We start from the raw sequence: 12958 nt of genomic DNA, 5'->3' as shown, positions 1-12958 counted from the left end.
ATTTCATAAAATACTTTTTGAAGATGTCAACACTAATCTTGCTAGTTAGCTTTAAAATTTCCCAGATGTCTTGTGATTTATCCAATGTTGATATCTACAGTTGGAATATTTATACTTGGCCTTTATTGTAAACAAGAATTGTGTTATTTGCTGTGGCACCTTAGATAGAGAAAAACAGGATTAAGGATGTAAATGTTTGGCTCTGATTTTTTCACAGAGGCAGTGAATGATTAACTGTCTTTCCTCTTCACTTACTGCTCTAGGGGCATGGAGATATAGAGCTACATTTGAAGTGTTCCAGAAGCAATTACCAGATTATGATGACACTGGGCAGCTTCTTGACATGTGTGTGTCGGGCTACCCCTCAGGGTGTTTTCTGAAAATACAAGTATAAGAAAAACTGTTGTCAGTCATCTTAGCCTGAATGACAGATCAGAATTCTGCTAACAGAAATGTTTTAAGATAGATAAGGGTCCTCTAATAAAATCTGTATTTAAGATAGATTCAGTATAAGCCAATTAATCTCTTTCTTTGCAGACACAAATGGGCACAAATATGTAAAAATAAGAGTACTTTTACATAGTGTTTTACAAAAACCCTAATGCAGACAATTGTGAATTTTGTAACATACTACATTTTTCAGCAAAGTAATAATGAAAAATCACTCAAGTGATTTACATGTATTTCAAATACATTCAGATGGTGTACAACATGCTTGTCTATGCTTACAAACAAATAAACCATGCGTACTGTGCAAGAATACAAATTAAACTTTACAAGCAAGGCTTTACACTCTTTGCAAAAAAGGACACAAAACCCATTTATAATGCATTTAAATGGTGCAGTTATACAGGAAGCAAATAAATCTGATCAACACTTTGTTGGTCTCGAATAATTTAACAGCTGTAAATAATGTTTGTGTGACCACAGACAGGTTTATCTGAACGTGTGTGCAAATTTAGATGTTTTTAGCCCAGAACTGAAAAGTCAGTCAGCATATTACTCAATGACTTTCCAGTAAGAAGATGTCTGTCTGTCTGTTCAAGTAGCAAAGGGTAATTTTAGGGCTGCTCTTTTCTGAAGTTCATGTATAGTTTGGAGCACTTTTGAAAGTTAAACCTCTGAAGATTTTTCCCACCACTCTGAAACACAGTACACACAGCTGGTATTATGAAACAGAAGTTTTCACACACCGTTGGAAGAGTTACATTCTCACATTTTTAATGCAAAAAAACAGATGGCAAATGATGTATAACTTATTACTTGGAAACAAAGTGGGACCATAGCATTTCACCTTAATTTGTCAAAAATCTCAATTTGTACCAATACTACAGAAAATTATTATTTTATAGGTGATATACATTTAATATACCAATATTAATGTTTCCAAAATAGTGTTGACTATAAGAGCCAAGCAGTTAACCAATGAGTGGTCAGTGGATGATCTCAAACTCATCTCCGGAGCACTGCCGAGGCACCCTTGAGCAAGGTGTCGTCCCCTTTACAAATTGCTCATTTGAGGCGCACCAAGAAGGAGCTGCCTGCCACTCTACCTCCCCTGCATGCCTACAGGCCCCTTTGTGTGTGTGTGTGATACAGGGGCCTGTACTCACAAATATGTATGCATGCGTTTGTAATCAGTAGCTAGAGTGTGCTTTCTTAATTTCCCTTCGGGGATCAAACCAGTATATAAAATTAAAAAATTAAAATTAAATTAAAAATTAACAAACTTTGTCCTAATGACATTCCAACCAAGTTTTTCGATGTTGTGAGTGGAGGTGAAACCCAGCAGTTTGTCTGCTGTCCCCACCCTGCATATACTCTGCTTTATTCAAAGACCCCCCCAGGTATCTGAAGGCAGCTCCACAGAGTCTGTGACCCTCCCAGAGGAGCACAATATGGCGTAGGAGGAATCACAATAGCCTGACAGGCTGGTACATTTATCATCTCAGAATTCGCCCACTCGGCACCTCTGCCATTTGTTTGTTTCACAAATAATACAAGAAAAAACAGATGCAAGACAGAGTAAGACAGGACACGACTCAAACTATTAAACCAAAGTCTGTCTTAATTAACATTACCCTTTATTCATGACAGTCACAGGTTTCCTGGGGCCTTTCCCGGGTGGCCAGGAGACAGAGGCGGAATATGCCCCAGAAACATACCCAGCACATTGCGGGGACACCCTTTATTCAAAAGTCTGATAAACACAAAATTAAATTACTGTAGCTGTCTTATTTATATTTTCCCCTGATTGGATATGTTGACATTTTTTTATTGATTTACGAGTACCATGGCAACATGTTCAGTCTCTCATAATTTGATTTGTAAAAATCGTCCCAAAATTTGAGCTTGTACCATAGCTGGCAATTCCAGTATTGCATACACAGATAGAAAACTGTCTTGTTTGTGAAGCCTCGCAGTTGAAAACTTTGGTGGATATATTTTAATAACATACAGTAATTAAGGACAAAATATTTGTATACCTGCAAAACTTTTTCTCATACCAAATTAAACATGAAACATTATTTTGTAGATTCATGCCCTCAGTTTTTTCCTTATGCACACAAACATGATGCACACTGCAGGCTGTGAACATTACCTACATATCATTTCAAGTGCTCATAATATTATGAACCCTTATTTATTTCTACAATTAATTCATTTTGGGTCACATTAAGGACCATGAGAAGAAAATGAAATTCCTGAGAGTTTAGTTTGACACCCACTGCCAGACACCAGCATTCATCACTGCAAATTAAATTCAACTGGTCATGTATCTTCTGACTAGACTAGTGACATAACAGTATTACACTGTTCATGTTTGGAGTCTAATAATGATAAGATCAGACCTATAAACCCACAAATATCCAGACAGCACAGATAAAAGTGTTTTGTCTTAAACATTTAGAATAGGCTGATAACAGCTGTTTATATCAGCAGGAAGACGGATGTTAGGATATTGAAAATCTATGAGGGACAAAAAAGACAACTAAACATTGTCTTATTTCAGTCTCTTATTTCTCTCCAGGAAAAAAAACACCAGTAATAAGCAAACAAGGTTGTTTATGTCTTTAGGCCAGTGTGTGTGTGTGTGTGTGTGTGTGTGTGTGTGTGTGTGTGTGTGTGTGTGTGTGTGTGTGTGTGTGTGTGTGTGTGTGTGTGTGTGTGTGTGTGTGTGTGTGTGTGTGTGTGTGTGTGTGTGTGTGTGTGTGTGTGTGTGTGATGGGTGGGTGGGTGGTGGTGATGACTGAACAGCAGAGTTGAGTTCCAGTCAGGGAGCTTGAGCTAATCTGGAACGACATGATGAGGCGTTCTATTTTTATCCCCTACAACTCTCCCAACTTATTCATTACTTTTAGCCTTCAAATTTCCTTGATCCTCCACATTTCTACTTGTTTTTGCTTCCTTCTAATGTCAGTATATATATAAATAAGTCCATACATAAACATGTTACAAACCTCACATCCTCATGGTCACACGGCCTGGAGGATTCACCATCTTTGCCTTGGCTTTTTTTATATGAACGATTTGCCTGAGCAGAGTTAGGGTGTGTTTGTGTTAGAATAATACTGATGTTCATCATTATTATGCTACAATTACAGCTGTGTCAGCTTCATTCCCACATACATCATTGCTTTAAGCGCTAAATGTCTTAACTTTTCATCATCATAATCTAACCATGCCTCTGCCTTTGTTCCCTTTTCTCCTGTCTCTCTCCCATCATCCAGACACATCCACAAGAGACTACTACAAGAGCTACCCAATGATAGATTACACTCACCGGCAGTCCCCTCCCACTTTCCAGCCAATTAACTTCCACCCCAAGGACAAACCTTTCCTCCCACCACCCGACATCCATGCACCTCTGGCCATCACCATCAATGCCTCCCAAATCCCCAAGCCTAAGATATCCAAGACTAACACCCACCCACTCACCTCCAGCTCGGCTTTCAAAGCATGGGACCCCAGTAAGAGCCATATCCAGCACCCGGTGGTGTCACACATGGCCTTCCAGGGGCAGCAGCATCACCTTATCCAGCAGCAGCACCACCAGACGCTACACCAACAGAACAGCCGACGCCAGGCCTTTTCCAACAAGAGGCAATTCAGCATCGAGACGCTGCCTGAGCTCTTTTCGCAACCACTTGGCTATGGCCACTCACCGCACATGCACCCCAAGCACAAGGGACTGCCCACCAACAGTAAAACAGAGGTCACTGTCTGAACATGCGGGTGAATGGATGTTTTAACAGAAGAGGAGACAAAAGGGAATGCTCAGAAATCTTTTATATCCACAGCTTGGAGCAAGATGTGAGCAAGTGAATATTGTGCATAATCTTTTTTTTTTTTACATCTGCATATTCCTCATCATTATCAACAGGAGCGTATATGTAATTTTTGTGTACTTTAAAACCAACAGCGACAGCATATAAACTGTGAAGGTGGTGGACCGGCAGGTGTTGACCGTGAATCTTTGAACCTGACAGCTCTTTTAAATAATGGAGTGGCTTCTCACTGTGTTGGTACAGCTCTTCCTTCTTGTCCTCTCATCCCACTCACACCCCACTGACACTTTACTGCTCTGGAGTACCACTTCATAATGCACAAATGTTCAAATACCACACACGGATAGCATTTACTCCAAGCACTGATACAGACGCACTCTATTCACTGTTCTGGATACTGTTTTTGAGAGGTTGGTCTCCCTGAAGACTTTGACTCTCCATCACAAGAGACAATAACATTGTTTTGTCAGCTCCAGTTGTTCTCCAGCCCTTTTGGAGAGAACAATATCACCCTGGCAATGCATGCAGGGAGAAGGGCAAGGCAGGGGTGAGAGAGAAGGCTTTGGTTATTCATCTCATTCCAGGGTCAAATGAGATGAGAAGGATCTGAATTGTGTACAGACACACATACTACACACTTGTCAAAAACTAAAGAAGATTCCCAGCAGTGCCAGAGTCCACAGGCACACCCCCATGACACACAAATGGACACGCTTGCTTGTCTACACACTGATGAGCCCGAACTGGGAAAGTGAATGAGCAGGCTCTTTTGTTCATATTTGTAACGGTTTGTTGTGCTGCTCGTTTCAGTCATCATCTTTTGTGTGGAAGTTTACCTCTAAAGAAAACCTAGAATGTGTCGCAATGCCTGGAAAAGGGAAGAAAGAGCCCATGTGTACAGAAAGGCCATCATAAGGTCATTGCCTCCTCTCTTCCTCTCTGCTAGACATTGGCTTTAACAAATGAGACCGGGTTTGGATCCGAGAAATGTCAGCCAATGCTGCACTTGGTTGCACTCGGAAGTTACAACCATACATGAGCATACATGTGTATCCTCCAAAGTCCACTTGACTGTGTTTAGATGATAGACTTCATAATCACATGTGAATGATTAACATGGTGAAATGTTTCTGGATGTTGGAAGATGCATTACAGTAACACCTCCTCACAGCATGGCTACTCCTTGTACTAGTTGTTTTATGCATGTGTGTACTGCTGCAGCTTTAACTTCTGAGTGACTGAATCCAGTTTTTACCTGACGAACAAAATGTCATTCATATTTTGTAATCATTCAAAGTCAGGAGAAACCTCTTGGTTTTTTCTTTGATATGACTATTTTATTACTTTGCAGCATTTTGTGATTACTTTTTCAGTAATGTACATTTGCAAATGAGAATAATTTAGTAGATGCATTGCATAAAAGCTGTCAACAGGGGTTGAGGAGATGGGAGTCTATACCATTGTGGTCTTTGATTTAGGTGGACAGACTTATTGGGATTAGCTTTTTGAAAGGGCGGAGTTCTAATGAATGCCATCAACGCAGCATTTTCAATGCACAAGATGAATCTTTATTGTGCCACCATGAAGGCACAATTAGGTGAGGTTTGTTCCCACTCTGTTAACAAACTGGTTGAACCCCAGATGGACAGCCAGTGTGGGGCTGCAATGATTTGATGTTATATAATGTGTGGTCCCTTCGCACCGGAAGACTTAGGAAGTAACCAGTACCACTTAACAGAAAACTCAATAAATCCGTCATATAAGTGGGAAGATCTTTTTTTTTTTCATCATGTTCATCTGTTCTTTAAATTCACTGCCCACTGCCTGTGGATATTAGTTACCGACACTTCAGTGTCAAATGTCATTCTTTGCTCATGGAACCCAGATATGCTATTTAAAGTCACACTAGTGTGATGTTGTCAGTGTGACCAAGAGAAGGAGTTGTAGAGAACCGACTTCACTGAATGAGTTCTGTGTGAAAGAAGTGACTGGTAGAAAACATAAACATCAGTACAATCTTTGTAGTCATGACATCTGTTGGAAATACACCAGACTGAAATATAAAGTTCTCTCTTTCAAGAAAACCTGCTACTGAGCTGGGTATTAACTTATGAAACACACTGGACATTCTCACCTCCTCTGCCTCCATCCAACAGTTGTAGTGACTTCCTGAAATAACCTTTATTTGCCATGGTACACATTCTTGGCACATGTTAAAGCTCATCAGACAGGTGGTGGAATCTCATCAAACAGCAGTCACATGATATTTTATGTCCTCTCACTCTCTCTCTTTCCATCTGTCCTCCTGCTGTGCTTCTCTACCCACACCTTCTTTGAGTGCATCTCTATGAAAGGTTGAGTGATTGGTAAGGAGTGCTTCTGTGGTGCTCCCTTTTAAATTCTACAAATTCCAATTGTTAACTGAACCCCTTGAGCTATCCATATCACAAGCACAATTTGTATTGAGTCTCTATAGGATCATATACCAGCCAAGCAACATCATGAATAAATGATAAGGAACACTTTTTTTCCTTGTGACACATACCAAACCCTTCCACCCAGGGTCATGGCAATCTGTCTCAAAAATTTCAGGTGAATATGTTTTAATTTAGTTTATTTGAATATGTCAAGAAGTGTGATTTGATCCAACAAACAAACAAACAGATGTCAATGAAATCTCACCCAGAAACAGCTGGCTTGCTGGTGAAAATGTCTGACCTCATTTGATTCCTTTAAAGCATAAATGTCTGCTTATAAAGTTTATGGAGCTGTAGTGCTTGCGGGAAAATAAAATCAGCAATGGGGTGAAATTAGTTTGTAATTCCATCTTGACTTTACCTCTTCAAGATGTAACAAATATTCAAGGCATGCTGCTGGAGAAAGCATTCAGAGCTGTCTAGCATGTTTTTTGAAATACGCGATCAGCAGAAAAAGGGTATCATGAAACAAAAGCATCAATAGGAAATGCATGGTGTAGATGAGAATACATCAAACACATTCTCCACAGACTTTCCATAGCGCTGCATGTTTGTAGTGTGCCATTTTAGCAGCTTTTCTGTCTCTGACTTATTTTCCATTGAGGTACCATACTTTAAGTGGGTCACTTCGTACAAAAAGTTTTCAAGCCTCTCAAAGCTCTACCGAAGTATTCTGTGGGTTTGTTGTTAATCTCAAAAAATGGATTAAAGATTGAAGAAACAAGAAATGACAGCAAGTAAACAAGCAATAAGCATCTGTAAAGCAATAAGCACCAAACTGTCCTCATGCTATCCTCATCTCTGTCTGATTGTCCATCTCGAATCGCCCTCAGAATTCAGGGTTGATGCTAACAAAGGTGTTAAAATCAAAGGTAGCGCTGAGTGCATGAATTGATTCCATAGAAGGCTTTGGAGGTAATGAGAGGAAATGGAAAGGAGAAGTAAGATCTCGCTTTCCGCACTGACAAGTTTCTGGTTGTCTTCATTGTCAGTGTTTGTCAAAAACATCAATTATAGGTTTTAGCTGATGGCTACATTCAAATGGACAGCTTTTAAAAGCATTGAAGCTGAAAGGGGAAGCTATATTTTACTCAGAATCACACAATTTCTACATTATTTCATCGCTGCTGGGGCTTTGTCTTGTCATGAACACCACCAATCCATTCTGTGACATAAAAAGCAGGCTTTACACTTTGGCAGCACTGACTCCATGTAAATTGTTCATGTATACAAGAGCACTAGGACAGACTTACAAGGACTAAAAACTTATCCTCAGCTTTCTTTAAGGGTTTTTGGCTGGCATGGCTCACCAGGATCAGCTTGTGACCATTAGTCGTAACAAGCACTGTGAGTGGCTGATTTTTTTTTTCTTTTCAGGATATGCACATCAGTGTGGCAGCAATCACAAGACACAATCATGTTGATGTGCTGGGGAAAAAAATAAGTTTTTAGTGTTAAAAATCCATGTTGTTGGACATCCTGAATCTAGGATTTTATGTCTTCTGCTGGATGGACTTTTCTGACTCCCTTCAGAGGGAACACAGTCTGAAAAGGCATTGGTAATGCTGAATCAACCAGACTGAGAAAAGCCTCTAATGAGCCTTGTGTGACAATGTAAATATAAGAGAAAAGAATCATAGAGGTGCAATTCTTAATTATATCTTCCATTCAATGTCCACAAATATATGGTAGAAAACAGGACCAAAAGCCTTGAATCTGGAGAAAGGGAGTACACCTAACTGGTGCTTGAACATCATCAGTTTAGAGTTTACTCAATCTCTCCTGATTAATGACAGACTACGGCATCACACACTCACCTCAGAGCTGAGTGTTTTTTGTTACTTCCTCTCTGTCATACATACTTGGACTCAATGATCCCTAGCAATATATAAATTCTGGTGTATGCTTCAATTGTTTCCTTATTTGTTTTTTGTACTGTGTTTTTTCAATGATTTATTTCCTTTCAACTAAAAAAAAAATTTAATTTGACCAATGGAAGTGCTTCCAGATTTCAAACTAATGGCTAATGGCTTCAACTCTCACCCTCAGTCACCTTCTTTTATCACTAGAGGATGTCAAATGTTTGAAGCTTGTAACCTTTTCATTTACATTGTATGCTATTCATGCAGTAAAATATTTAATGTTAAAAGGTATTGCATTGTATCCAAGTGCTTTGTCAACACATTATCTGAAGGTTGAAAAGAAGATTCAGTCATCTCTTGTACAGATTTTGCATCTGCAAAAAATAACTTTTAAAAACCATGCGTTGATTCATGATCATTTGTAAATGGCAGCAATAGGCTGCCTTGGATTGCTATGTACTATTTGTGTATATATGTATGCTGTACCACTTGTCTGCTGTGAAATTTCTTGACTACTCAGCTTATATAAGGGCTTTTTATAAATATAAAAGCAGACTGGGCAATCTGATGTCACTCTCTGTAACTGAAGAAAATTTTCTCTGGAGATTTTTTTCTAGGGATGAAGTAATAGAATTTTCATGCATAGAAAATGCTATATGAATAAAGTTTTGACTGATGAAAACGTCTATAGGCACTGATATGATGTTGGCTCATGTGTCATGTTTGAATAAATCTTTCAAGAAATATAGCACTGATTTGTTACTAGTACTTTTGAGTTTTGGCTGTTTCTGTTCAGTAGGAACAATATTTTTACAAATGCAAATATAAGACCTTTTGTGACTGCTAAAAGAAAATGTTTTGCATATGGTGAATCAGTTACTTTCTTGCAGAGAGATAAGATGTTTATTATCACTTTCACACATTTCTTAGCAGCCATTTAGTTCATTACAAACAAAGAGCTTGGCCCTGTCTAAATATCAGCAGTTACAGCTACCAGCACTTTAAAAGCATCCTAATTAACATGTTTTGCTCAAACAACAACAGTCCCTTTTAACTGAATTGAAATTGTAATTATTAAATTAACCTCCAAAGGAGGGTCAGTTACTATTTTTTCCATGAGTTATAGACAGAAATTATGATAATAGCCTGAATGCACAGTGCCACAGGAAGGGAATTCCATTCAAAGATCTCTGTTTTGACTCTGTTTGCATCTCTCATCCATCAATAAGGCTTCCTAAGTTCTGAATGGCTGGTGGGGGGTTTCAAATTCAAAACAATGTGTTATTTGCTGCGAAATGTCATGTTAACCCATTTTCCTGTTATCACATTGGAGTCACTGTGAGGTGGCAACTTCTTTTTTTAAATTTTAGCTTGATTAAACAAACAAGCTACAATATGGCATATCTAATTGTGAAACACCAAGATAACTCCTGTTATACCACAGAGACAGTGTTGTTTACTCAATGTGAACACAATAATCAATAACAAAAGTTCAGGAATAAACCTCTGTAAACGCATTCCCTTTTTATCATTTCAGAAATGTGTGGAAATTGTTATTTTTGTATTTATTTTTGATTATTAATAGTATTACGAACAACTAGCACCTGGTGATAGGCTACTCAAATATCCCCTAATACTAACTCTTTTTACTTCCCCATGTCTTTGTCACATACAGCCTTAAGTCAGGACCTCCAAAGGAGGCATGATGTTACTTTATTTGTTCTGTCATCTGAAATTTCACAGTATCCTGTGGGTTATGAGGGAGATGGCAGTGTGTGTTCAGAGCCTGTGTGTGATGTCATCTGCCATTACAGATACAGTAGGTGTCTGTACTGTCTTGTTTTAGCCTTCTAAAAGATCTATTACACACACACACACACGTGTGCGCTACAAGCTACATAAGGAGCTCCATCTTGGTGACATGAGAACAGTAAATAAACTGTCTAGCTAAGCTGTGAGCGGGATATGAGATGATACACTTACTGCAGGAGTAAAGATGAAAACTGTGTATAGATTGTAAGGGAATCATGATAGACTACGAACTGTATTTATTTCACACATAGTCTTCCATAAATACATTGTGGTAGTTACAGTGCACAGAGGAAGAGACAAAGTTTAGAATGTATTTTGTTGCGAGCATTAAAATGGATAATGTCGTCTTTTACGTGGATTGCTGACAGAAATACAGCAAAATAAGTGGATCCAAAAAATGACCTCATAGAAGACACAAAATCACATTTCATCAGAACAGGGTGCAAAACTGTGTTTTGTTTCTTCTAGTATGCACAGTGACAATGTCACCAGAAATGAATGATGATCTTGAGACTGAGGGGAAAAAGAGTCTTAATGAGCTTCAGGCTCAAAACGCTTGATATGAAACAATGCAGGTTGTCAGTACCCTCCCTCTTTGAGGACTTGGTGATGGTGGTGATGAAGGTATTCACCAGTTGAAGTAGTATACCATTAGTCCTTGCTGCTATACCTCTTGTCTGGGAGCAAGGGGATCGGCCCGGATCAAGACCAATGGGGACCAAAAAAGTTTGGAGTGTGGATTGGCATTTAGAGAATTACCAGTTAACCTTTTGAGTGCTGGCAAAAATGCCCTTGAGCAAGGCACCATCCCCAAACAAGTTGCTTTTGATTGCAATTCAATGTAGCTGCCCACCACTACTTTGACATCACCCTCTCTCTCTATTTGAATGCTTACAGGCCCCGTGTGTGTGTGTGTGTGTGTGTGTGTGTACAGAGGCCTGACCATATACAGTGCTGTATATGTGTGTCATGCAGTACTAAGAAGGGCTTTGGAAGTTTTGCCAGCAATTCGAATCATTCGAGGGAATTCGTAGCAGCAATTCCACAATTTACCAATATGAGTAGCCCCTTCTCTCAAATCTCAGACGTTCCCACACAGTTACCCTGTTTGAGTACAAAAAGATGTGCCCTTGTCAACAGTAAATAAGTCTGTGAGTAATAAACATTTGGCTTGACAGGAAGACAAAATGGAAGAAGCTCTTCTGATCTCTTTTCTTTTAACACAGTACTCATCTTTATCATGTGGTTTTCCTTCTGTTACTCCTAGAGGCCTCAAAGTCATATTCATGGTGATTCTTCATATTTGCATATTTTACTTTAAAAATGCTTTTGAAAACACTAACAGATTTAAAACAAGAGCTCCAGTTTAAATATTTGAGAAGTCTTGTCTCAAACTCACAGCCATTCAAGTATTTCAGCCCATTCAAATAAATTATTTCTAGATACTGATTACTGAAATAAAATGCTAAAAAGAAATATTCCACAGTACAGATGTATTAGATATCCAGTTAATATATAAATCATATAAAGTGTGTGTGCATGCATGTGTGCGTGCGAATAGGCAGAGCAGTGGGCATCAACTCCAGCTGTCAGAGATGTCACAGTTCATTTGTGTGTCTCAAGGGTTTGGACCAAATCCATCAGAGAGAGCAAAAAGCCAAATGCCACAAACCATGTCCACAATACCCCCCCTCTCTCTCTCATGGTAGGCATCCTGAGGCTTAGTACCAGTGTAGAAATGTTCTTATTCAGGTCAGAGGATGCTGGAATATTGCATTACCATTGCTTATTCATCCGCCCCTCTAATGCAAGGCAAGAACTTGGATTCCAACAGCAAAACGGAACCTTTCGCCGACCTTATTGTTTACTAAAAGAAGGTATAATGGTCTTCTAGATCTTCTTGACATACTGTATACCCAGAAAATATGTCTGCAAAAGCTTTCCCAATCCCTGAACCAGTTTTATTATTTTTATTGTTATACAGTAGTTATGACAGATGGATAAAATTAAGGTACACTGAGTGACAAGGAAAATGTAGACACATTGTTCCTCCTATTACATTGTGGAGACTGCAATGGCATTTTACCAGCCCACCTTTGTGAATAGCGCCAATGGATGAATTTTTACCAGCACCTGACGGAACCAGATAAGACAGGAACTGCCACACAAAGGCATTCATGTCAGTCGATAATGACAGGACAGGGAACTAAATGAATGAAGACAAAACCACCAAAAAGCCAAAAGAGGGTGAGAAGGAGTGAAAAGGGAGGAAATATCCCCTCCCTGAAGACTTATTGTCAAAAAGAGAGTGATCACAGCATTGAGAAAAATATACAATGCCAGGTGAAGAAAGGGAGGACAACAGAAATCTGAGAGAAAAGGATAGTGGCATTTACAGCCATATGGGAGAAAAATCTTAGCTATAAAAAAAAAAAAAAAAAACAGTAAGAAATTTTAGCTCTGGAAACAAGAAAGAGATCTGTACCGGTAGAGGTAGGAAGAAATAAAAAACAGGTTT

The 12958-nt window shown here is 39.0% G+C and overlaps 1 protein-coding gene across 1 annotated transcript in view; it reads left to right on the top strand.

Annotated features, from left to right (window-relative positions):
* The window catches only part of LOC137610050 (protein shisa-8), a 74153-nt gene extending 69925 nt beyond the window's left edge, over positions 1-4228 (top strand). Inside the window, exon 4 of the mRNA XM_068337475.1 lies at positions 3732-4228. Coding sequence (XP_068193576.1) covers positions 3732-4228 — 497 coding nt within the window. The remainder of the gene's footprint in view (positions 1-3731) is intronic.
* Positions 4229-12958: the final 8730 nt, after the last annotated feature.

The sequence above is a fragment of the Antennarius striatus genome, chromosome 16 (genome assembly GCF_040054535.1).
Source record: "Antennarius striatus isolate MH-2024 chromosome 16, ASM4005453v1, whole genome shotgun sequence".
NCBI lineage: Eukaryota > Metazoa > Chordata > Actinopteri > Lophiiformes > Antennariidae > Antennarius > Antennarius striatus.
Note: the sequence above shows the minus strand (reverse complement) of the source record. Positions and strands in the feature narration are given on the sequence as shown.